This window comes from Penicillium canescens (assembly GCF_028828765.1).
Source record: "Penicillium canescens strain IBT 15451 chromosome Unknown utg000005l_segment0_segment0, whole genome shotgun sequence".
NCBI lineage: Eukaryota > Fungi > Ascomycota > Eurotiomycetes > Eurotiales > Aspergillaceae > Penicillium > Penicillium canescens.
In genome coordinates, this window is record NW_026703967.1 from 1311069 (window position 1) to 1335804 (window position 24736).

The window sequence follows — 24736 nt, forward strand, 5'->3', positions numbered from 1 at the left end:
GGCTGGGGTCTGTAAACAGTAAGCGGTTCAGAGACTCGGAGTCCACTGGGGGAGTGAGAAGGGATTGATGATCAGCCCGGGTCCACACTCGTGTCAAGGCAACGTTTCATTGATCAACCAACTCGCCTCGGCTAGACAACACTCGTGGATCTTCAGGTATCGAGAGTGCAGCAGCGTAGCATTGAGGTTTGAGGTAACCTCCCGGGCTATGATGCGGGGTAGCCGGGGATAGTGGCAGACCTTTCCTTCCTCTCGCTCTTTTATATCTCGACAGACTCGGACCAGAAAATGGAAATTAGGACTAGAGTTGAATGAGAGATAGTATAGCGCTCTTCTTGGCGTAATGTGGAGGATTTCCAGATATGATTACCTAGTAATCTTCCACCTAATGGCTCTTATCAAGTATAAGCGTAGTCCTATAAAAGCTGAGAATACAGGGATATTCAAACATGCAGAGATAAGAGTCATGGAATGCGGGGTAACCTTGGTAACTTTCCAGTGTTATTCTATGACCCAGCTGCAATTATAACCTTGTCAACCACCATGGACAACATACATACTGCCCAGAGAGAGGATGCCGCGAAACACGATGGTGTCAAGATAACCGCACAGCCCCATCCAACACTGGAGGAGTATGAACGGCTATTCGGGGTTGACGAGGACGCATATGAACAGCCAACGACCACCAGGAAGGAACTATGGTCCTACTATCTCTACTACAACGGTGCGGAGCCTTTCGTTGGATGAGTATGAGAGACTGACTTGGCAAATCTTACAGGTGATAATGGCGTTGGCCCGGGATCATACAGCCAAGCCCTGTAAGTACCATTGACACCACAGCGGTACCTCAACTAACGTCCAAAGCTTCCAATGGGCCCTGAATGGAGCCGGACATCAACCGGACACGAATCCGCCAAAGCCTTGCAGCGATTCGTCCGCATGTGTTGTGCCATGGGCAGGAGGCACGCGATCGGTATCCTCGGTGGTGCTCATCGCAAACGGTCTCTGTTTCGCATTCATGACTGTGATATTCGTGTGGCTTGGGAGTTCTGCGGACTATGGCACATTTGGTCGATGGCTTCTCTTGGCATTGACGGTAGTATGCTGGGCACTGCAATACGGCATGATGGCTATCCGGCAACCAAGTCAGTGGCCTGCAGCGATGGGAATGTATGTTGTGGCGTATGTCTCTTACGGCGCGACGCTGGTCTTCTATGCTGCTGTCTTTCCTCGCCTGGCTCGATATACGCCACATGTGCGTAAAGCTAGGGAGGAGGATTTGAGAGAGGGGAAGATCGATCAGGAGGAATATGATGCTATTGAGTCTTTGGAGAGGAATCATATTAGGTGAGATGCATGTGTGGTGCTTTTGGTTGCGTTGACACTAATTCTGTTCAGCAACATATCCACTGCGCACAGTAACATTGGATACCTGCTCACTCTCGTCCTCAATCTGAGTGTCCTACTTCCTCTACAAAACAACAGTTACTCGAATAACCTAGCACTCTGTCTTACCAATTCATGTGAGTATCTTCGCACTCGTTGGGCTCATCTCAACATTGTCTAACGTCTTATAGATTGGGTCGTTCTTGGCATCTGGTGGTTCATCTTCCAACAAAAACGATCGGGTCCAAAGATCCCCAAAGGCTCAAACTACGCAACGATCGGATTCAAGCAGATATGGCTCGCCATTCGAGAGATCAGATCCCTTCCCCAAACATTTCTGTACTTTTTCGCCTACTTCTTACTTGCAGACGGCTTAAACACAACTGGTTCGTGATACCTAGATTCCTATTGAACGATGCTCGCTAATATATCTCAGGTACCCTCGTCAGCATCATTCAAAATGACTATGTTTCATTTTCATTTCTACAGATCACCTATCTCGGCATCACGCAAGCTGTCTGTTCAATCACATCTACTCTCGGCTTTTGGTACATACAGCGATACTTCAAGTTCAAAACAAAGACCATGTTCTTGTTCACCAATTTCTTCAGCGTCCTCATTCCACTTTGGGGTATGATAGGGTTGTGGACTACTCGCATCGGATATCATAATAGAGTATGTATCAACATGAAATCACCAAGATCGTATCACTGACAAATTGCAGTGGGAATTCTATTTCTACAACGTCATTTTCGGACTCTTCCAAGCCCCATACTACGCGGTATGTCTATTCTTGTATGCAACTCATATTCAGTGTCTGTTTCTAACAGTACAGTAGTACGCTCAAACAATGATTAGTGAGCTCATGCCCCGCGGCTACGACAATATGTTCTTTGCTCTATTTGGGATCACCAATCGGGCTGTAAGTAACCTACTTATTTTCCGTCTACTGGTCTAATCCATCATACAGTCTTCAATCATCGGTCCCAACGTCATCCAGGCCATCATCAACAATACCCGTAACAATTGGATGGGTTTCCCGTTTCTTTTTGCGATCTGCGCTGGAGCCATGATTACCATCTGGTTTGTGAATATCGAGAAAGGCCGAGAAGACTGTCGCAAGTTTACCGAGCAGCGCAAGATGGACCGTGTGGTGGCAGAAAGTGGACTAGATGCCGATGCTATTGCAAAGGGGAAGCAAACTGTTAATATTGTAGATGCTCCCGAATTGGGCGATGGGAACGCGAGAAGTTCGGCTTTGGAGAATTAAAGCTTTGAGTACGGAAGAGCGAGTAGATGCATTTTTCAATGATTCAACTGATATTTTATACTTAATCATTCTATCATTAGATTATCGGCAGATCAATAAGATTCATGCCGCCGTCTCACACTTTTCGGTATCCTGCTGCAGAGCTTCAGCATGTTTCTCAGCCTTGCGCAGTTCCTTCTTTTCAATCTTGTCCCGCCACTGGTCACCAAAGATTGTCGTAAGCCAGACACCAACCCCAGAGCAAAACAAAAACGAGGCACTGATGGTACTAAACCATCCAACCCCCATGGCCTCAACAGCAGGAAGAACAAGCCCAGACCCAAGCGCACCGAAGAAATACCGGAACATATAACTCCCTGCAACGACCTCCGCACTCCTTCCACTAGACTGCATGACATCCAAAGAATAAGTATTGAGACTAGGAAAGCAGAACAGCTGCGCAACACCTTGGAAAAACATCGCCAGCACGGGAACCGGAATACCGCCAACAGCCTTCTCAACCGTCCAACCATAGATCAAGATAGAGCCAGGCACAACCCCCCGAGGAAGAACAAACACGACCTAAGTCGATCTTCAGGTACACGAACACCACCACGCTTGCGGATCCATTTCTTAACTGTATGGTCCGCCCATCTTCCACCCATGAAGGTCCCAACTAGATATCCACATCCAGGAGCAATATAGAAAAGGCCAGATTGAATGGGACTTGTAAGATGGAAGCGAGGATTTAAAACATAGCGGATAGGCGTGAGGAGGGAATACTGGTTCCACACTAGAGCACCAGCCCCGAGGCCAGTGCAGAAAAGGTTTGGATATGTGAAGAGCATGATGGCAACGCGGAGTGGAGAAATGCGATTCCAGAGGAATTTTGCTTTTTGGAATGTTGTTCGTTCGGATAGGTCGTTTTTCGTTAGATGGGGGTATGTTTCTGGGAAGAAGAAGAATACGAGTACGGTGCCGAAGCCCCCTAGTGCGGTTTGGAGCCAAAATATATCTCGCCAGGAGCGGAATGTGACGATCACTCCCTACGTGTGAGGTTAGTTATTTATACACTTGTGTCGAGAGGAGGGAATGGATGTATGCATACACCAATGAACGGACCAAAAGCCGGTCCGATTAGGGTTCCTGATAGGAACCAGCCTAAGGCTGTTGCACGAGCACGCGGCTCGTAGATATCGCCTAGAGCGGAACTTCCAACTACCAAGAAGGACGTTCCTTGGAAGGCAGTGAGGACACGGAAGATGTAATATGCTGGTAAGTTGGGGGCTAGAGCTGTGCCGATGCTGAAAGCAAAGAATAGCAAAGCACTTATGAAGAAGATCTAAGTACAATTAGTTAAAATGTACACCCTTGCTGATTGTTGCATAACCTACTGGACGTCGTCCCCAGACTTGACTGAAAGGGCCCCAGAAAGGTGCTGCAATACCCATAAAAGCCATGTACAGGGCATTGCTGGCGTTGATCACACTGCCGGTGGTGTCGTATGTTTTTGCCACTTCAGGAACACCGGCGAGGATAGAGGTCGATGAGATGGGTGCTAGGAAAGAGCAGAAGGAGAGGATAGCAACGATGACAACTTTGCGAGCTGGTGAGAAGCGGAGATATTGTTCTGCGTCGACTTCATGAAATTCATCTGTCGCCGGCATATCATGGTGAGAGACATGGCTCCGAACATGGTTGAGACTGGTTGGATCTGCTTCACGCTGCGATTGAGACATTTGAATACGTTCTTCGTTCTCCCATCCCTCGTCACTGGAGGCATGGGATGTTGGAGGCATGTTGGGTGTCTGGTGGTCAACGAGCACTCGCTATCTTATGGGCAACCAGGCTTGACCTCTCACGATGCCCATTTAAGGCTGAAAAATTTGAAAGTATTCACTCTCGGAAGCTTTCCGAGTTCATGCTCGGGGATTGTATCCACGAGAAAGGTCAATTGAATTGAAACTGGTTCGAAGAACTATGAAAAGGAAGAGAGAATTGTACACAGTAAAGCACATTTCACACTTGTAGCGTGAGTCAGAGCAAGAATACAAAACCAATTGCTTTATCTCTGCGAGATCGGTGGACCCTTTAGCCGTACATTGCCTTTTTGTCCAAACAGAGGACTTGCTCTCTCTTTGAGGGGGTCCATGGGCCACTGTGATTCGGGGAGAACACCGGGGGAGTAGCCGAGCAGGGCTAGGGGCGGAAAAGAATCCGTCCCGTGGGAAACTGGGTACTTCCACGTAGCTTGGTAGAAGAAAAAGGCAATTCCCAGAAGCATTTGACCGGTTTCAGGAGCCAAGTGCTCTATCAGGCCCTAGTGATATAGTGGCGGGGTGATCCACTAAAGAAAGTGTGTATATGCGTGATAAGTGGGCAAGTTGACAGTTGACAGGACTGACATTTGACAGTTATAGTTGACAGTCGTAGTTGACAGACCTGGCATATACATTGTTAGATGCATAGGCAGATCGAACGTCGTCATCCCCAACTCTACATTGAGTGTGGCTGTTCACGATCGACCCCTGATCATGACGTTATCCGCTTCTGACCGCCAACGACCTCCCTCCCCCCACCCTCGATCTCTTTTTTTTTGTATTTGACTCCATATTCACACAAGATGTCCTCTCAAAGCCAGGTTCCCGCCCACAGCAAGGGCTCATGGACAAGTTTCCTCAAGGCACGCTTCCGTCACTTGCCAAGTCTACCCCAGGCTAACAGATTCCCAGTCAATCGCCTCGTTCAACGGTGATCTATCCTCGTTGACTGCTCCGCCCTTTATCCTGTCAACTACCTCCCTCACCGAGTACTCTGCCTACTGGGCTGAACACCCCGATGTCTTCGTGGCCCCTGCTAAGGAAGCCGACCCGGAGAAGCGTGCTCTCTTGGTCCTCAAGTGGTTCCTGAGCACCCTGCACCAGCAGTACTGCAGCCGTAGCGAGAAGCTCGGCAGTGAGAAGAAGCCCTTGAACCCGTTCCTGGGTGAGCTCTTCATTGGTAAATGGGAGGGAGGCGCGGATGTGGGGGAGACTGCTCTGATCAGTGAGCAAGTCAGGTATGCGGGACCACTCCAACAAGCTAGTCAACTGCTAACAATCGCAGCCACCACCCTCCCGCCACTGCCTACGCGATCAGGAACGAGAAACACGGAGTCGAGGTCAGTGGATAAACATTGTACCACCGCAACCCTATCCCATGCTAACGACACACAGCTCCAAGGCTACAACGCGCAGAAGGCCTCCTTCTCAAGCACCATCCTTGTGAAGCAGATCGGCCATGCCCTATACTCGCTCACCCCATCGGGATCCCAGGAGAAGGAAATATACCTGATCACGCTACCAAATCTGCACATCGAATCCCTGATCTACGGCTCTCCATTCGTCGAGCTGGAGAAGTCATCCAAGATCGTCAGCAGCAGCGGCTACACCGCCAAGATCGACTTCTCCGGCAAGGGCTGGTTGAGCGGCAAGAAGAACACCTTCACCGCGAGCCTGTACAAGACCGCCGAGGGCGAGAAGAAGCCCCTGTACACGGTAGATGGCCAGTGGTCCGACAAGTTTAACATCAAGGACGCCCGCTCCAAGGATGTCATTGACAGCTGGTCTGCCAAGGATAACCAGACCACCCCGCTCACCCTGGCACCGCTCGAGCAACAAGATTTGTACGAGAGCCGCCGCGCCTGGAGCGATGTAGCCACGAACATCCAAAAGGGCGATATGGACGCTGTCTCAGGTTACAAGTCGTGCATTGAGAACGCACAGCGTGAACTGCGCCGCGTTGAGAAGGAGGAGGGTCGCGAATGGGAGCGCCGCTTCTTCAACCGTATTGAGAGCGACGATGCCCAGATCCAGAGCCTGGCTAAGGATGCCGATCTTGTTTTCGAGACTGACAAAACTGGCGGTATTTGGCGCTTTGATGCTAAGAAGGCTGAGGGTGCCCAGCCGCCTTACCACAAGGTTGGCCCTGAGGGTCTGGGTCTTACTGAGTAGATTGTTCAACTCGCTCATCTGAATAGATCTTGGGCACATAGAGTTGGATTCCTGGATTCCTATTGCTCCTGTACCGTTTCATGTTGCATTTCGATTGTATATAGTTTCCGGTCCGGGTTGAAGCCGTTTACTTGCTTATATGCTTGGGATTGGCGGCTCAACCTTCCCATCTAATGATATGGTATCTTCGGTTATGTTATATGGAAACTAGGATAGATAGGGATCGGTAGATTCAAATATTATTATCATGTTTAGAGTACTTTAAATATATAGTTGTTGGACTACATAGTCTACAAGATATAAAGCCAGATTTCTCCATATGAGGTTCCATACTGATCGTACAGGACATACATAAATCATCACACTTTTAGCCCAGAACGCAACTGAGCATTGGATCTACCTCTACCAGACCCATTGAGCCATCATAATCATAGACCGATATTGCACAAGGTGTGGGGGAGCAAAGAAACAAACACAGAAGGAGGATGCGTAAAAAAGAAAAAAAAAGAGAGCAAGCAGAACCGTCCGCAGAACAAGTGACACACCGGACCCGAAGAGACACAGACACCGACTACCTAGGTAGAGAGAAAAGGAAAAGTAAATAAACCTAGAGAAGAAGGGGTGAATTTAATACAGGCCCATCAGAAGAGAGCAGAGCAAAATGAGAAAACAACTCAACCATAAAAAGAAAAAAAAAAAGAAAAAGAAAAAGCATAACGGAACAGTTCCCCAAAATCAAATAAAAACCGGCCAAGCTCCCCAAGAGAGTAGAGATTACACAGCTGAAGAGAGAAAGATGATGAGAAAATATTCTGGGTTCCGTCTGTCATGGCCTTTGACAAGACATGTGTTTTACCCTGGTAATGTAGACAAAAACCATACCCTTTTCAAATCACCCGCAAATGCAACGCCATATGTGTTTGGTGGGTCATTATGTCTCCCCTTTCGTTTCTTCTTTCATCTTTTAGTGGCCGTAGTTGCCACCCCAGCCGCCACGGTTGTTGGAGTTGCCATAGTAGTTAGCAAAGCCGGCACCGTAGCTGCCGTAGCCAGTAGCCTGGTGGCCCTGAGTGGCTGCGCCCTGGTGGGCACCGAGTCCACCGAGTCCACCGTACTGGGGGTTCAGCTGAGGGTAGCTGCCGAAGGCCTGAGTCTGTTGACCCTGGAGAGGGGGATACCGCTCTGAGCCTGGGGCTGTCCGGGGACGCTGTTGGTAGCGGACCCGGGGCGGTTCTGGGCGAGGGACGGGCTAGGTCCACCGGCCTTGGGGGCTTCGAAACCCTTGGTCTCGTCGGTAGCCACGGGGGCCTGTCCGGCGATGGGAGGGTTCTGGCCGAAGCTACCCTGAGAGCGGCCGAAGACATCAGACATTCCAGTGCCGAAGGCGTTGGAGCCGGTGGCAGATTGCTGGCTGTCGGAAGGCTGAGCAGAGCCGGTGCGGCCGTAGACGGAGTCACGGCCGGGAACGGCCTGGGCAAAGCTACCGGCGTTGGCGGGGGAAGAAGAGTGTTGGTCGTAGGAGAAGCCAGCGTGGGGCTGACCGTACATGCCACCCTTGCCAGCATATGGACCGTACTGGCTGCCGTAGTACTGGGAGTTGTGCTGCTGCTGTTGTTGTTGCTGCTGCATATAGTGGTCTTCGTAGCGGCGGGCATCATCGTACATGGGACGATTGCGGCCGTACTGCTGCTGCGTCATCTGGTTCATGTACGAAGCGTAGTGGGGGTTGTTGTAGTAGGGGTAGCCATAGCCACCATAACCGTGCTGAGCGCTCTGGCCAGGCATGTGCTGAGCAGTGGGGGTTTGCTGCGTGGCGGGGAGAGTAGGATTGGGGGTGTTGTGTCCGCTGTTGTTGGCATCGACAGGGCCGTAGCGGCTTGGAGGCTGCGTGGTAGGGATCTGCGGCTGGGCTTCGGCACCAGAGACACCGAATCCGGCTCCAGCGCGGGGTCCGGCGGGGGCATCCTGGGTCTGGCCGTAGCTGCCGTAGTAGTTGTAGGGGAAACGTTGCTGGTCGGCGGCATAGAAAGGAGAGTACTCGCTACCAGTAGTAGCGGTAGGCTGGACAGGGGCCTGGGCCTGGTTGGCGAAAGGCTCAGGGATCTGAGGCTGGGGCTGGGTGACCTGCTGGGTGAAAGGATCGAAGGGCTTCTGCTGAGGCTCGGAGTAACGGGCAAAGTCGTTGAAGGAGTCGGCGGTAGAGGCCTGGGGGACCGGAGGCAGACCAGGGGCAGGGCGCCCAGCAGCACCAGTCTCCATAGAGGGAGGACCCTGGGTGGGAGGGAGGGAGGCACGAGGAGCAACGGGGGAGTGTTGAGGGGGCTGAGCGCGGGTCTCGGCCTCCTCGCGGTTCTCATCAATGTCAACTGCGTCGCCGTTCAAGCCCATGCTACCGAACTGAACAGCAGCACGGTCCACAGCGTGGTTACCGGGCATGACGACAGCCTGCTGCTGCTCCATGACACGGCGTTGGAGACCAGGGGTTCGGCCCTGCTTGGTAGCGCTAGGAGGATAGGCAGAAGAGGAGAAACGGGAGGGAGTAGCAGCGGCGGCAGCAGCAGCGGGGTCCATACCACTGCCAACGGTGCTAGCGGCGGTCGCAGTGGGAGCGGGAGCGGACACATCGGGGATACGTTCAAGGTTTGTCTCAGTCAAGTCGTTCTTGAGCTGGTTGGCGGAGGTGTTAGGAACGGCAGGAATGACGGGTTGAGTGGGCTTTGCGACGGGGGTCTTCTGCGAAGCGGCGGGCACTGGAGCAGGTTCGGGAGCGGGGGCAGGAGCAGGAACGGATGGTTCAGCGACGGGCTCGGCAGGCTGCTCGGAAGCAGGAGCAGGGGCAGCGGGCTGAGGCTTCTTCTGAGGCGGAGGAGGGGCTGGTTTGGCGAAGAGGCTAGCCCACCCCTTCTTCGTTCCCTCGGGGATCACACTGCTCTGGGTTTCAGGCGACTCTGTGGACCCCCATGCCCCACCGGATGAAGCCTCTGCGTTGTTCTCCTCCGTCTTGGGCGTGTCCCATGCAGATGTAGTAGCACTTGTAGGAGCGGGCGCGGAAGTCTCTACAGCACTAGCCACAGGGCGAGTTCCGTTCGTAGCAGCTCCAGCTCCAGCACGGCCACCGCGACCGCCACGGCCCCGGTCTGCGCGAACACGACCACCACGAGTCTCTAGTCCACCACGGCCACGGGTAGCACGGGACGAAGCTGCATTCGTTTCGGTCGGGGGTTCTGAGCCTCCTTGGGCTTAGGGCGAGTCCGGTCTGCGGTCTTCTTCTCAACCTTGCCCCACTGAGACACATTACCTGCACGGCTCGTCAGTTATGGGTCCTTGAATCAAGATAGTCGGAAATCTCGAGTCAATGGGGGGATTTAGGGCAACGGGGGCTCGACCTTCACTAATGCGCTCAATTGCTTCCAAGAGCTCGCCGTTCGAATCTTCCAGAGCAAAGACCAGATCTTCGTCCTTCCAGTCGGGGAACATTTCCTTAAGCATAGGCAGAGTCTCGGAGTACTTCTTCTTCATCTGTCCAATTTCGCCTTCCTCGAAGGATGAGACGTCTGAGTTATCGTTTGCAGATCTGCTGCTTCCACCACGACCACCTCTGGAGCTGAAGCCGCCACGGCCGCCACGGGCGGATACTCTGCCCCGCGAAGCGGAGGACCGGTTCTGAATTTCGGACATGTTGGTAGATGAATGTGATGAAGAGGTCGGAATTGGGTAGGAGGTCACGATGGAGTTCGTTCGAAGGGAGGAAAGTATAATGGGGATGCACCCTCGCAGAAGAGAGGATCAGCACCAGGACCACAGGCACGGGGCCGAGATAGACAGGAAAATGAAACAAAAGAGTTGAGGGAGAAAAGCGCAGGAGATGGAGTTGAAGGAAGGATCAAAAGCTAACGGAATCAGAGTTGCTCCCTCAGGTCTTGGCGCTGCCTGGCTTTTAGCGAGTGACGCTTATTGGGTGCCTGGGGGCGTAGAGAACATGGGGTTGAGGCTACGAGAGATGGATAGTGCTATATATTAGTGGAGATATAACAGACTATAAATTGATTTGGGCTAGTTGGTCTGTCCAATTTGGTCTACTATTCGCATGTTGAACTGTTCGACTGGTGTTCTTCTACTCGTCATGCATCTGGTGGCTCTCACCGCCCTGGAGACCTGACTTCTTTATGCTTTCATCATACCATCCTCTCTGTACAGCCCACCGTCAACATGAAGGGGACCTCGATTTTTCAGTTCAAGTCTTGGCCTAAGATCCACCAGCCATTGCCACGGACTCCACGAGAGTCTCAGCAGCTTCTCAATGCCCTCACATCGTCCTTTCGTCGTCAGTTAGACCGGGCCTATCCCGCAGTCAGCAATGACCGACCTCTTCCAAACCCCGAATCATCGGCACATGCAACCGACTTGCATCTGCAGAATATCCTCGACAATCCTCTATTCCGGATAGTCCCCGCCAAAACCAGTCCTCAGGAAGCCGCGGTGTTGCGGAGCATAGAGGGACAGCGACGGCTCTCGGAAGAACCCATGGTGGTTTTTGACGAACTCGCTGCCGCTGGTTCTGCCACTGCAGCCACCATCAATGATTGTCTCAAATCCCAGCTTCTTCTTGCCAGATCCCCGGAAGATATGAAAGCGTCCCGAGCTGCGGAGAGAGTCGTGAATTGGTACTGGGCGTCAGATGGTGCTTCCCGACAGTCACTTCTCCGTACCCGGTCAGCAACGATCTCGTTGACCAAATTTATGGTTGCAGAGGGACTGCATAGCACTGCTTTGAAGTGGCTGGAGACACTCATGAGCAATGACTTAGGTAGCAAAAACGGTAAGATGACCGAAGGGCTCGCCAGGCAGACCTTCAGTCATCTTCTCGTCGATTTTGTCGATGCAGAATTACACACCGGTAACGGATTTGGCTCCGCAATTGCAACTTACCTGCGTGTATGCCAGATGCATTTCCAAAGCGCATGTTCCCACAAGTCGAGGAAACCAATGCTCCTGGCTGCAGCTGCTCACCTAAGCCGTATGGCCGTGGAGCAAAAGCCAATGAGAGATGAGGTATCAGAGGCAATATATGATCATTTCAAGGACGTGGTCTCTGTGCTATCTCCCCGATCTTTGTTGGTAGCATCGGTGGCCGTCTGTCATCCCACAAACCCCGATTCCCGTCCATTCCTCCAATTTGTGGAGAATCTGTCACCAACCAAGTTCCAAACGTGGAATGAGGCCAGACGAGACGCATTCTTCGATATTGGTACCGAGGCACTTCGAGTTCTCGTCGAACGAAAGAGATTCCGTGATATCTCCCGCCTGGAGCAAAATATTTCGGCTTTGCTGCCGGAGAAGCCAGCGCCAACGGCCACCGAGAGATCTGATACGCACCTATCCGAAGAGGAACACCTCGCCCGCTTGAACTGGAACTTTACATGATACCCTTGCCTTAATGACTGAACGAATCTCATACCCTTGCGCAAGCATATACCCCTAGCGGATACGTCTATGGTCCCTGTGTCTCTACGCGTTACAATCACCGACTGATACACCGCCATTGTCCTCAACTCGCTCCCACATTCGTGCATCACACTGCACAGTGGATTGGCGATCCGAGCGATCAAATTAGTGATCGGCCTCCCCGCTCCGGAATACCATACAGCCGTGATGATCTTCTCACCGCTGCTATGCCGACCTCATTGTGCCATCAGAAGGATAGCCATATAATCCGTACTGACAGGTCTCTATGCAGTCTTTGCTGATATATGAGATACAAAGTGGAGGAATTGTAAAAAGCACAGGTTGTGTGATATTATATGACTGAATGTGTACAAGCAGCAAACCAGCATCGCAATTGAATACAATACAATGGCATCACAGCCTCATTCCTTCCCCGCAATTTCCAGAAACAATCTACAATAAGCTAGATCTATCACACTCAGATCAATTACGCGCATACGTAGTTCAAAAATACACATTCCCCCCTATATCATGTCGTCCCTTATCCGCTAGACTCCATCTACATGTCAACACAGCCCAAGAGTTCAATGCAAACGTGAACTCGGGGCAGACCCAACATTCTCTATATTCAATTTGTTGTCCTCTGATTCAATTCACTGGCCAACCAAAAATCGATCACCGCGATCATGGTCAGGGTCTATTGACGAGATAGGTTAGCGCTCTGTGGTCATTTAACGTGAATGATTGACCATCTTTTCAAGGAAATCACCTTCCCCAGCCCCATATCATCAGCAAGAAAATCCCCATGGGAATCACGCTCTTGGGAGAGAATCAGGTAGACCGCCCAGGCCTGGAACGGAAAGAGGGATGATTTAAGTCCGCGGATAGAGAAACTCGAGTATGAAAGTTCGACGGGTCGCTTTCGGCTGACTGTAGCTTGAAGAACTTGCGATACCGGCGCCACTTTGCTTCAGGATGCCCATTTCTAGATAGTAAACCCTTTCCTCTTGAGGGTGCACTGCTATTCTGGCTGCACACTCCCAACATAACAGCGGAATCTACCAACACCAGGCACCATATCCACATCCATCCATGTCTGCAATGTCTTCGCCAAAAGAGGTGGGAGGTTAACCAAGCATGGCACAAGTCGACAGCGATACAGCGTTAAGGCCAGCTGCTACGCTTGGATGGGCTTTGTTGGTTCATTGAATGAAGACGAGATACCGACGACGGCTTTTGATTGGATTAGTGCCATTATTGGAGAGACATTCCGTGGGGGAATTTGATGGTGCCCCTTTGTATTCAGTGTTAGAACGGGAGTATAGGTTGGAGATAGGGTATGGGAATTTATTGAGAGAATATACCTGGGTGTCCACTTGGATATCTCACAGCACCCCTTGGGTGATTACATATAGTTAGAGAGATAGAGTTAGGGATAAGTGCTTAGGATGCGGATATGTGGGAAGGAAGATTCTATATGGGCATGTAGGTTCTTTATATAACCCAGACGCGGAAGATTCCAGAGATGGTACTTAGCAAACCTCAGCCTGTGCAGGCCTAATAGCAACTGTGTATCTATCTATTTAGGATAATGAAACGGCATTTGGCAGATATAATACTGCTATATATCAAGATCGCTAGTGCCAAAGAACTATAAGCACGAAGCTGGAAAAGATAAAACCAATGATCTAAATGAGAATCAAGGTTGATAATGTAGACAGTGATATACATAAGATACCAAAATACAAGCGGATCTATATCCATACTATAACCAAACATATGACCAGTCAAGCGGGTACCAAGGGAATGAATCGTGACCTTCGTATACAAGAAAAGAAACACACCGCTAATCCAGTCGCCAAAAAGTAAATCCAATAACCCAAAAAGACTATATGCAATATTTTTGTGACATGCACATAGTCACAGACTAACGTTACCGCCGAGAACGGTACGCCTCATAAGAAGTAAGCGAAGGCTCGTCCTCCTGCTCGACAGGCCCATAGCCACGCGTACGCCACCGATCCAGCGGGTTGACATCTGATTGTGCAGGCGTCTGGGCATGACTGAGAAGATGAGACTCGCTCTCGTCCATGGGGGTATACACACCCGGCACGGAAGTGCCACTGTCGCCTCGGGAGAGGGGAACGCGGAAGGCCGGGTGGATGAGGCCTGTGGGATCGGAGGGCACGTGGCCCTCGTGTAATTTGAGGGGGTGATTGAGGGGAGGGAGGGGGCTGGCGAGGAGGCGCGGGAGGAGCTGGGGGACCATTCGCCGCCTAGGGTTGAGCGCGGGGTTTGGGAGCGTTCTGTCATGAGATCTTCTGGGCGGCCGTAGATGCCGCCGCCGAATTCGTCGCGGAAGTCGGCGCGGTCTTTGAAGTAGGAGAAGTCGAGCTGGTGCTCCGGGACGACTTCGAAGGGTGCTGGTTCGGCGGATTTGCCTGGTTGCGAGGATAGCATTGGGTTTAGGGCTATGTCTGAGTATTCCCCTGCTGTGTCGCCTTGGTCGAGGCGGCCTTGATAGATTTCTTTCAGGGCTTCGGCGGCCTTGGCATGAACCATTGGGGTCATAAGAGGTTTGTACAGGGCTGGATGGCCGAATTTGGAGTTGAGACGTTCGGCTGCCTTCTTGCTGGACTTTCCCACGCCCAATGCCTCGGCGTCTGTTAGATTGGCGCGGTTGTAGTACTCGATGTCGGCATCGAAGGTCTTCATGCAGTAGATCTTGAAACCGATCATGAGGAAAGGCAGGGGAATGACGCAGAACACCATGGTCCAGGTGCCGTTGGACTTGGCAACGAAAGCGATGATAACGTTGGCGAGGATGGTGGCGAAGACCAGGCGATTGAACAAAACTCGCCAGTATAAACCACCGGATTCGTTCTTGGTAACAAAGACGTACATCAGTAGGTACTTCTTCAGCATGGCGTCAACGCCAAAGTACAAGGCTGTCACAGGCAACACAATTGGCTGCAGGGTTGCATAACAGAGAGCAACAGTAGCATAGAAGAGGAAGTAGTTGTAGTAGCTGGCATAGTCGAACGGCGGAGGCGCAGTCCATTCAATGGACTGCCGAGGTGTCGGCGAAAGGAACGTCCTAGCAAACCAGACCCAGACCATGTTGACGAGCTGAACGAGATCAATAGCAGCACCAAGGTTTCGCTGCAAAAGGTAGGTCACCCAGAACGGCGAAACATTGCAGAGCGCAGAGATCAGTGTAGCGTAAAACCGGCTATCAACGATGGCTTGCCAAGCATTTTCATGATCGGTGTTGGTCTTTTCAACTACGGTAGCCACGAAAGTCCAAGCAGCCGAGAAGAGCGAGAAGACAACCAGATTGTTGAACACGAAGAAGGCATAAAGGTGACCCAGAACGTGACGTTCACGGGATGTTTTGGTCTTGCTACCTCCCTTGATAGAAAGTCGACGGAAAATGATCGGAAGCACGAGATAAACCAGCGAAGTAAGCGCGGGTGAGGCAATACCCTGAACAGCAGCCCACACGTTCGGGTTTGCGTTCATCGAAGTCTGGAAATCCGGCCACACAAGACCCAAATTGTGCAAGTTGGCTAAGAAGATGGCAATTAGACCGTTAGGAACAACCCACAAGAATGTCAAGCATGTAACCCAGATGAAAGTCATGAATCGCTTCCACTTGCGTGCTCCCTTCGAAAGAGGCAGGTTCTCCCAAATGAGATCGCTAGGCCGCGGCGCAAGACCGATAACGGTACCCTGGGGGCTTGCGGCGAGCACTCCATGCCACGGCGTGAGCATGCTCGATATTTTCCCAACTAGCGAAACCATAAGGCATGGCGTTCCGGCGATCAATCGACGCTCTCCCGTGTTTGATTTCTTCTTCCAAAACCCGAATTCGCACCGTAAGGTAATCGATCGCATCCACCTTTCCACCGGTATATTTGCTTCGCTGGCTGCGAGCAGGGCGTGTAAGAGGTCGCTTCGCGGGAAGTCGGTCGGGGTTTTTGAGATACTTGGCCAAAACGGACTCAAGCTCTCGGACTGCTTCTTCGTGCTCCTTGATAATCCGGGGTAGATCCCTGACATTTCGGCCAATCGCAGCACGGGGAATGGCAGCGGTGGGATTCGCCTGATCGGTAAGTCGTAGGATTCCCTCGTCGCTACGATCAGCGGGGGGAATATCGGTGATCATCAGAGTTCGCGCATGCAGACTGCGCTGGTATTCGGAGCTCTGGAAATATTTTCTCCGCAGATTCCGCACGGCACGGTAATTCCTCCACAGGAAGAAAGCAATGATTATGTCGAAAGCCCAGGCACATACGACTTGGCTCCAGGTGGGTGTGCCATAAACGTAGATCGGCGTCATCATCGCGAATTTCGATTGGGTGGTCCCATCTCCTGTGCCCTTGCTTTGTGTGACATTGATCGGAATCATAACGAGGCAGCCGATGATGCTGAGAAGGATAAAGATGTTGCGGCACATCTTGGTAAAGCGCAGGAAGATCGCGGCGTCCAGACCAACTGTTTCGACGAGCTCGGCTTCCCGTGTGTTGATCACTGGCTTCACCCAGGAGAAGAAACCCTTGCCCACCGGAGGTGGAGAGTGTTTGAGGTCTGCATGCTTGACCTTGGGTGCATAAACCAACGAGTGTCGGGGTCGGACAAGGGAGAAGAGGAGGGCGAGGACGACAGTGATACCAAGCGAAGTACCTAGCGAGGTCCAGATGGCGGTGATAGCGAACTGTAATGAGTTAGCGAATATTCCCTCACTGTCACGAATTCAACATACAGAAGATTGGAAGGGATTCTGAATGAGCTTGAGGAACTCATCAGTCCCGTCATCGCGGACCTTCAAGGCCAGATCCATGGCGTCAGATCAAACGAATGGCGAACCGGCATAAACGAGAGGCCGGTGAGAAAGAGGATTTAGAGCATGAAGTCAAGAAAAACAGAGAATAGACAAGACTGGGCAAAAAAAAACGAGGTGAGACAAGCGCAAAGCCCAAGAATGAAAGAAAAGTGGACACAGGTCTGGACTCCGTTATTATTAGAACCGATCGATATTGCGGATCACCGTTGGACTCCAACTTGGCAGATTTTCTTGACTTTGAACACTGTAATTAGCCGTTCCCACGGCTCTTAAGATCAGCTCCCTTTGCGTCAACATAATACGTGCCTTGTGGCGTTCCAACATGTTTTTATCTCTCCGTCCGACCCATCCCCATTCGCATCATTGGCAGACCGCCACCCTGTATCAAGTGGCAAGCCAATCAGGCACCTCATGACGGGATAGTCTGGAACATTGCGATTGTCGGGTCCAGGGTAACACATCAGCCATGTAGGTACAAGTACGTGTGCCCCTGCGTGTGTGATGTGTTGGAGTTGTTTTTGAGTCTGGAGTTACCGTTTGTTGTGTTTGGCCCTGGGAGTTTTGTCTATTACCTCATTGTCGCCTGAGGCATCCTACATGAAAACCTTGACCAAAACTTAACTAACGTTATACGTTATAGACTTGTTGAATGTTTCAGTAGAAAACTCCGTACAGTTATTTTTGGGGGTTTACTACAGTAGCCCCTCACGTGCGGGAAAATATCAAGTGATGCAACTCCTACTGAAACTTACATCGGCAACTTCCGCCTGACACGCTCTCCTGGGGGGGGGCCTCAAATATGCAAGCTACAAGACTTCCACCTGACACATCTGAGGTTCTTGATGTGTAGAAAGAGTTACTTTACTGTTTACATAGCAATAATATACTATCATCAGAATTTTTCATATTCCAAAGAGTGGTCAAGGACCGTACGGACATTCATTACAGCGTGTCAGAATACAACGCGACATACAACCAAGACGCCATCGTCCCCAGGCGCGCCCAACGCTTTTTTGGCAGCATGAAGAGAGGATATGGGAATCAAAGAAAAGAGAAAGACATCAGGCCGACAACATTTACAGCTGGCCAGAAGTGTTGAAGTCCTCAAGCGCCTCCTGAACACGCTTGCTCATGGTCTTCTCACCCTCGCGAACCCAGACGCGGGGGTCGAAGAACTTCTTGTTGGGCTTGTCGGCACCGTCGGGGTTACCGACCTGGGACATGAGGTAGTCCTTGTTCTTGAGAACGAAGTCACGGACACCGGTCAGGTAGGCGTACTGCATGTCAGTGTCGACGTTGACCTTGACGACACCGTAGCTGATGGCCTCCTTGAACTCGGCCTTGGAGGAGCCGGAGCCACCGTGGAAGACGAAGAAGACGGGCTTGCTAGACTTGGACTTGGTCTGCTCGGCGACGTACTTCTGGTGCTTGGAGAGGAGCTCGGGGTGGAGCTTGACGTTGCCGGGCTTGTAGACACCGTGGACGTTACCGAAGCCAGCGGCAATGGAGAAGTAGGGGCTGATGGCGCCGAGGGCGTTGTGGATGGCCAGGATGTCCTCGGGCTGGGTGTAGAGGGAGTTGTTGTCAACATCCTCGTTGTTGACACCATCCTCCTCACCACCAGTGATACCGATCTCCTACAATTATTATTAGCATTGAATCAGAGGGAAGCTTCTTGTATAAATTGACTTACCATCTCGAGCCACTGCTTCATGGGGGCAGCACGCTTCAGGTAGGCGGCGGTAGTGGAGATGTTCCAGTCGACGGGCTCCTCAGACAAGTCGATCATGTGGGAGGAGAAGAGGGGCTCGCCGTGGAGCTTGAAGTAGCGCTCGTCCTCATCGAGCATGCCATCGAGCCAAGGCAGGAGCTTCTTGGCGCAGTGGTCGGTGTGGAGGATGACGGGGATACCGTAGGCCGGGGAGACGCTGCGGATGTAGTGGGCAGCGGCGATGGAGCCAGCAATGGAGGCCTTCTGGTCACCGTTGCTCACACCCTTACCGGCGAAGTAGGCAGCACCACCCTGGGAGATCTGCAGAACGACGGGGCAGTTCTGATCACGGGCAGCCTCGAGAGAAGCGACAACGGTGGAGGAGGAGGTGACGTTCTAAGATGGTTAGTCACACCGAATTGGGATGTGTTGACGGTGCGAACTCACGATGGCGGGGATAGCGAACTGCTTCTCCTTAGCGTACTCGAAGAGACGGAGAACATCGTCGCCGACAATGACGCCGGACTTGCGGTTAAGCTGTTCAAGGACACCCATGATGAAGTTTGTACAAAAAGGAAGAAAGTAATGTCTGGAGAAGAGGAAAAGGGGGAAATGGTCAGTACAAGTAGTCAAGCAGTCTTTACCGAGAGACGAAAGCGGGCAGATTTTAAATAGGAGGGGCAAGTTCGGAGGGGCAGAGCGTCATCGGTGAAGGCAAACTCACCGGTGGTGGAGCGTGTGGAACTGAGGTCAGAATGATTTCAGGAGTTTAGTTTCAAAGAGTTAATAGCTTCTTTATGTATGGCCCTCCGGTGCTCTGTATCCCGGTCTACTCCATTTACTCCGTTCTGGCCCGACCTGCCGAGTGCTCAACACATCGTGTGTATAGACTTGAGCTTCAGCTATGAGTATAAGAGAATTAAGTTAGCCGGAACAATTTCTAGACTTATCAAGGAGCTACTATAGTCAATCACTCTACACTAGCTACTATGACTATGATTATTATAGCTACAACTACATCTACGCATGTCTGCTAAAGAATTGACCCCCCTCCGTGTTTTGTTCGTAGCGGGGAACCGAGGAAATTCGAAGCCGTTCGCCGTATTTCCACATAGCAACCTTGAAACCGGCCTACTACTACAGTATCCGGCGGACTTCTACTTCCATTCAATCCGGTTGACTCTACATATTTCCTGTAACCAACGTCTATGGTTCCACCTTCTAACAAGTTCGATCTCGAGGAGGGGAGCTTGATCTGCAGGTGACATCATCGGAACAGAACAACCGTTAATCGGCACTAACACCTCAACAATTGTCTCACATGTTGGGCAAATGTCGCCTGGGGAACTATATTCTGTGTCTCTGTATTCTGTACTCTACTCTAATCTACTCTCTACCATGGGGCATATAATGTTCGCACATGTATTCTAGATTTGACTCCGTATTTACAACTGAACGGAATATACTCTAAAAACAATCCTCCGATGCGATCAACGCCTCTCGGCGGGGCTCGGGTCGGGTTTCTCCAACTCATAGAATAAGAGGTAGACTTCCCTCTGCATGCCCAGCACATCAGAAGTCTTGCATTCCTTAATCTTCTCATCAGAGATGCGCCACCAGCGATCCATCGGCTTGCGACGACGTCGAAGTCGCGAACTGACCCCCGTGGGGGTGTCCAGGGAGGGGCGCGGAACCGATGTAGATGTACTCCAGCGGCCCTGGTCGGCCGTTGGGCTGTTACTGTCCGAGGGAGAGGCGTGTTTGGAGGAGGTGCTCTGGAAGGAACGGCGCGAGCTGGAGGTCGTGGGTCGCGGGAGGGGAGGTGTGAGTCGTGTTGCGGAGGCTGAGGCGCCGGAGAGGGAGGTGGAGGAGTTGCTGGTCGAGATGCTTCCGGTGATGTCGGGATCGGGGCTGCTGCGTGGCGCGATACGCGGGCTAGGTGCGGCCGAGGGGTTCTCGCTGGCCGCACGACTTTGAGCATAGGAGCTGAAGACCTCCGGCGTGGAGAACGGCGGGTAGATATGATTGCGTCGGAAGGATTCGTAGTGACCACTGTGGTGGCTGCCCTTGTGGCAGACAATGGCCAGCAGCTTGTACCACTTCTGGCTCAAGATGCTGCCCAGAGGAAGCCGCTCAGGGAACGAGACCTTGGCGGCATTCTTGCTTGAGCTACTCCGGTCAAAGATCGACCGTGAAAGGTGAATAGCGATGACTTTGGGGAACGCCGTAATACGCATATGCCGCGCGATTCTGCGCTTAGGGACTGTCTCGGACGGAGGAAACACGATCCCCTCGAGCTCGGCTTCGGGGTCGGTCTCCATTGCCTCACGAATGCGTGCAATCTCCTGCTCCAATCGATCTTTGTCGCTCTGTGCTCGTGCACGGGCTAGCTCCTGGGACTTGACCTCCACTGCATGCTGCATGCGACACTTATCGCAGCGGAAATCTTCAATATATTCAGTCTTTAGAAGACCATCGAAACACGAGCTGAGCGTAGTCGAGCTCTTCTGCGGCACCTGCAGTGTCAAGTTGACAAAAGCCGTCTGGTTCGGCTTATATTGGTAGTGACAGGACTGACACTCAATCTGAGACTCCATCTTGCCTTCGAAGGGGAATCCAGACTCTCGGTCAATCTCCTTGAGCTTGGTGTCAATGATAGCAGGTAAGCCATTAGGGGAGCCATCATCAATGCGCACCTCCACCTCAGATGAGCTCTCCTGCGGACTCCCCTCACGCGCATCTCCCACCGCCACAGAAGCAGACGCAGAACCAAGCGCTCGCTTCCGTGCACGCACGCCCGCATGATACTCATCGCACAGTCTCTCAAGAACAATCTGCAAGAACTCCTGCGCATCCTGCTGATTGCGACTAATGCGCGTGCGGAACGCGTATTCCAAAGCCTGGATAAAGTCACGCGCCGAGATCGTCTTCTTATATATAGGCCGTTCATTTAACCGATCCAGCATCTCCTTCAATGCCCGCGTGGTTATGCCCTGCTGCAACTCGCGCAGCTTGTCCTCTCGCGCTCCGGAGAGCTCGCCATCACTTGGCACTGCGTGGTATGTCTCTGGTCCGTCCAGTTGGCGCCGGTGCAGTTCGTGGATCAGGTAGACTCGCAGGTCTCCTAGTCCGGCCAGGGCTTGCAGCACCGAATTGATGAAGCAGTCATTGGCTAGGTTCGACAGGCCTACGATGCTTTTCTTGCGATTGCTGTCATTCGATTCATCTCCGTCGATTGTGTAGTTCGGTCCGAAGACGTAGAATAGTGCAACAGCGGCCAGTGAGGCCCCAGCCGCATAGGCGGCGACCGTCGTCGGCTTCTCTGGCATCGAGGTGGGTGGTTAGGAGGGGTTCGGCGCTTCGTGTGTTGGTAAGGTATCGAGGCAGGGAAGCTTCTGTCTCATTACCCCATCGTCGAGTTGGCTTGAATAGTGGCTAGGAGTGTGCTCGTTTTGGTGAAAGGTGAGGTCCAATGCCAGTGGCGGTCGTCGGTGAGAGCGGACTGAGAACGGGAGGCTCACTTAGGCAAGGATTGAGCGGGTTCGGCCGGGGAGAGGAGAAAGGGAGTGGAGCGAGTTCATGCGGAGAAAGAGATGAAACTCCAGGATTCGCAGAAATGGGCAAATTCCGATGATCGTCCCGGGCACTCCAGGGCGTTTCAGGAGGACACATTCCTGGCCTCGTTTTCGCGATACCCCGACTTCCGCCCAATGGCAACATTCTTAGCCCAGGCACGTTAAGCGGAACCGCCACGGACGGATTCTCCGGATATCCGTCTGACGCAGAGATCCCCCGCACTTCAGGGTTGTTGACTTAGTCTGGGGTAGAGCCACGTTGAGAAGAGGCGGTTTTTATAAGCTCAGGCCTCTGGTATACAGACTTTTAGACAGGTCATGACTGGTGCCCCGATACAGGTACTTTGGAAGAAAACAAATAGGAGAGAAAGGGGTTAGAGCCAGGTAATTAAAAGCATCCATGTTCATTTGGACCCTGTCGTACCAATTTCAAATAGACACTGCAGGTGCAGTCCTTCTAGAAGAAGATTCTACGTGGCTACACATATGCCAAGAGTTGCTGAATGGTGAGTGAACATGCATCTTTTGTAGTATTCTTTTTCCAAAACGGATTCTATCAATGTACCATCAAATCATATAAATTCATCGTCCAGAAACCCTCGGTTTAAGCCTGGTACTCCTTGGGCAGAGTAGCAACCTTCTCATCGAAGAGCTCCTCGGCCTGCTTCCAGACTCGAGCGTTGGCCCGGTCGTTCAGGGTAAGAAGGCTAGGCAGGAGAGCGGTGCTGAACATCTCAGAGCTCTCACGGGGGAGGAGAGAGGGCAGGTGATCAATGCTGATCACGCTGAGGGGAGGTCCGTTGGACTTGGGGAGGTCCACGGGCACAGTGGGCTTGTCGAATGTGGTAGTGATGTCGTAGATGGGAATAGGGTTGTGGGGGTTGGTGCTGTAGAGAATTAGCTACATGACTATGCTTACTGAATCGAAATCAGTCAACTTACGTGTCGGCGCTGACGTCGCAGACAACACTCAAGGTTCGGTTGGGCTCGGAGAGGGACTCGCGGCTCACGAAAGGAGGAATCTTCGCGGACAGGTAGATGCAGTTGACGAAGATATCGGCCTTGTGAGAGATTGCATCGAAGGGACCACCTGAAAACGGTTAGTTTGGCACTTCAATTATAGGGACAGTAACAAACCTCCAGCGGTCTCTGCCATATCCCACTCGATGATGTTCTCAGCGGGGATACCAACATCTCGAGCCAGCTGCACAGCACCGCTGCCGCAGCGTCCAAGCTATGGAATTGTTAGATATTGATCTCTCTGTCGACCAAACGAGTACTCACAGCTCCAATGACAAGGATCTTGGGATCCTTGCCGGCGATCTTCTTGCCGGCCTCAAGAGACTGCTTGACAGACTCGATCAGGCGGTCCTGGTTGGCATAGGGAACCTCAGCAGGCAAAGACTCGTTAGGGTTTGTCTGTTGCCAAGCCCAGTTCTTCACAGCCAAAGCAGATCCTATCCTTGTCTTAGTATTGTTCCGAATAACGACTCTCATGTGTAGATACCTGCGTAACCGGCGGACCATCCAAAGGCTGTTATAAAGAAGCATGTTAGTAAATGAAGTCAAAAACCAAAAGAATTGGAGAGCTCTTACCAGCAACGCGACGTCCAGAGTCATCAGTGAGGAACTCCAGGTCAAGCAATGTGCCCTTGCCGCGTGGCCAGCGGCTGAGTACCTTCTCCCAGCCACCCTGCTGCTTGAAGCAGTGGGCAAAAGTGACGTGGACGTGCTCCAGAGGGAAATCGTCCTCGGGCAGCTCCTTGAGGCCCAGAATGACGGCGTCCTTCGGCGCATCCTTGACCCAGGAACCTTCCTCGACAAGAGGAGCTCCAATCTGTAGTATTTGACGGTATTTAGAAAGAGCTCGGGTGGGGATATGGGTCATCGCTTTTTAGGAGCAGGCCGTACCTTGGCGAATTCCTCATCTAGAGAGCACAATTAGCCATTGATTCCAATGAATTGGTCATATTGGAACTGAGACATACCGTCAAATATGCGCTGGGTGGAGCGCTCAACGGTCACATCATACCCAGCATCCATCAATGCCTTGCAAGTAGTGGGAGTCACTTGATTGATGTGTTAGCCATTGCTCATTCCCGCCATTGTAGCAGCAACTCACAGGCAGACCGCGCCTCAGCGGGCTTGGTCTCAGCGCGCAGCCAAATCTTCTGTCCAGACATTGTGAAATTGTAGTTGCAAGTATAAAAGAAAATAAAAGAAGTCAAGCAAATAAATGCAATTGCCAATGACACACACTTTCCCCTCCGGTGATAGCGGGGGAGGGTGGTTGTTCCGTTCCGATGAAATGACTCAGCCCGATTATCGGCCCCCTTGCAGGAAACTTAGGGCAACGGATATCTTGTGTCTTACGATTATGCTGCGAAGTCTCTGCAACGTCCTTAGTTGATTGAGGTTTGATTGTCTTGGCACAAGTGAAGACATCAATGATATTTTGATTAGGATCTTCCTAGTGAAGCCCGTGTACAGCCAGAAACAAGTTCCATGAATATGCATCAATCATTGGATCAA

At 51.8% G+C, this 24736-nt stretch overlaps 10 protein-coding genes across 10 annotated transcripts; 3 read left to right on the plus strand and 7 right to left on the minus strand.

Annotated features, from left to right (window-relative positions):
• Positions 1 to 543: 543 nt before the first annotated feature.
• On the plus strand, positions 544 to 2656 carry N7446_008083 (uncharacterized protein; the record flags this gene model as incomplete). The annotated part of the gene is made up of 9 exons (XM_058516828.1): positions 544 to 724; positions 779 to 818; positions 865 to 1347; positions 1399 to 1523; positions 1578 to 1772; positions 1823 to 2061; positions 2111 to 2167; positions 2225 to 2308; positions 2357 to 2656. The coding sequence occupies 9 exons, from the start codon at positions 544 to 546 to the stop codon at positions 2654 to 2656; spliced, it is 1704 nt and encodes a 567-aa protein (XP_058370474.1).
• Positions 2657 to 2758: 102 nt separating this feature from the next.
• On the minus strand, positions 2759 to 4434 carry N7446_008084 (putative MFS transporter; the record flags this gene model as incomplete). The annotated part of the gene is made up of 4 exons (XM_058516829.1): positions 2759 to 3217; positions 3238 to 3681; positions 3744 to 3977; positions 4030 to 4434. The coding sequence occupies 4 exons, from the start codon at positions 4432 to 4434 to the stop codon at positions 2759 to 2761; spliced, it is 1542 nt and encodes a 513-aa protein (XP_058370475.1).
• An 824-nt stretch (positions 4435 to 5258) lies between these two features.
• On the plus strand, positions 5259 to 6627 carry N7446_008085 (OSBP family protein; the record flags this gene model as incomplete). The annotated part of the gene is made up of 4 exons (XM_058516830.1): positions 5259 to 5318; positions 5368 to 5693; positions 5741 to 5795; positions 5851 to 6627. The coding sequence occupies 4 exons, from the start codon at positions 5259 to 5261 to the stop codon at positions 6625 to 6627; spliced, it is 1218 nt and encodes a 405-aa protein (XP_058370476.1).
• Positions 6628 to 7591: 964 nt separating this feature from the next.
• Positions 7592 to 10305, minus strand: N7446_008086 (putative RNAPII degradation factor Def1; the record flags this gene model as incomplete). Its single annotated transcript, XM_058516831.1, has 4 exons — positions 7592 to 7741; positions 7789 to 9764; positions 9824 to 9925; positions 10014 to 10305. 4 exons carry the CDS (start codon positions 10303 to 10305, stop codon positions 7592 to 7594), a joined length of 2520 nt encoding a protein of 839 aa, XP_058370477.1.
• Positions 10306 to 10836: 531 nt separating this feature from the next.
• N7446_008087 (uncharacterized protein) lies at positions 10837 to 12051 on the plus strand (the record flags this gene model as incomplete). The annotated part of the gene is made up of 1 exon (XM_058516832.1): positions 10837 to 12051. The coding sequence occupies one exon, from the start codon at positions 10837 to 10839 to the stop codon at positions 12049 to 12051; it is 1215 nt and encodes a 404-aa protein (XP_058370478.1).
• A 1954-nt stretch (positions 12052 to 14005) lies between these two features.
• Positions 14006 to 15714, minus strand: N7446_008088 (uncharacterized protein; the record flags this gene model as incomplete). Its single annotated transcript, XM_058516833.1, has 2 exons — positions 14006 to 14125; positions 14179 to 15714. 2 exons carry the CDS (start codon positions 15712 to 15714, stop codon positions 14006 to 14008), a joined length of 1656 nt encoding a protein of 551 aa, XP_058370479.1.
• Positions 15715 to 15772: 58 nt separating this feature from the next.
• N7446_008089 (uncharacterized protein) lies at positions 15773 to 17430 on the minus strand (the record flags this gene model as incomplete). The annotated part of the gene is made up of 2 exons (XM_058516834.1): positions 16838 to 17430; positions 15773 to 16789 (listed from the first exon to the last, which is right to left on the minus strand). Exons 1-2 carry the CDS (start codon positions 16913 to 16915, stop codon positions 15773 to 15775), a joined length of 1095 nt encoding a protein of 364 aa, XP_058370480.1. The 5' UTR covers positions 16916 to 17430.
• A 345-nt stretch (positions 17431 to 17775) lies between these two features.
• N7446_008090 (fructose-bisphosphate aldolase FBA1) lies at positions 17776 to 19359 on the minus strand. The gene is made up of 3 exons (XM_058516835.1): positions 19077 to 19359; positions 18612 to 19025; positions 17776 to 18555 (listed from the first exon to the last, which is right to left on the minus strand). Exons 1-3 carry the CDS (start codon positions 19182 to 19184, stop codon positions 17995 to 17997), a joined length of 1083 nt encoding a protein of 360 aa, XP_058370481.1. The 5' UTR covers positions 19185 to 19359; the 3' UTR covers positions 17776 to 17994.
• A 760-nt stretch (positions 19360 to 20119) lies between these two features.
• N7446_008091 (putative ubiquitin C-terminal hydrolase) lies at positions 20120 to 21958 on the minus strand (the record flags this gene model as incomplete). The annotated part of the gene is made up of 1 exon (XM_058516836.1): positions 20120 to 21958. One exon carries the CDS (start codon positions 21956 to 21958, stop codon positions 20120 to 20122), a length of 1839 nt encoding a protein of 612 aa, XP_058370482.1.
• Positions 21959 to 22808: 850 nt separating this feature from the next.
• On the minus strand, positions 22809 to 24387 carry lys1 (saccharopine dehydrogenase (NAD+, L-lysine-forming); the record flags this gene model as incomplete). Its single annotated transcript, XM_058516837.1, has 9 exons — positions 22809 to 23091; positions 23147 to 23294; positions 23342 to 23438; positions 23489 to 23661; positions 23712 to 23738; positions 23801 to 24041; positions 24116 to 24132; positions 24193 to 24273; positions 24327 to 24387. The coding sequence occupies 9 exons, from the start codon at positions 24385 to 24387 to the stop codon at positions 22809 to 22811; spliced, it is 1128 nt and encodes a 375-aa protein (XP_058370483.1).
• Positions 24388 to 24736: the final 349 nt, after the last annotated feature.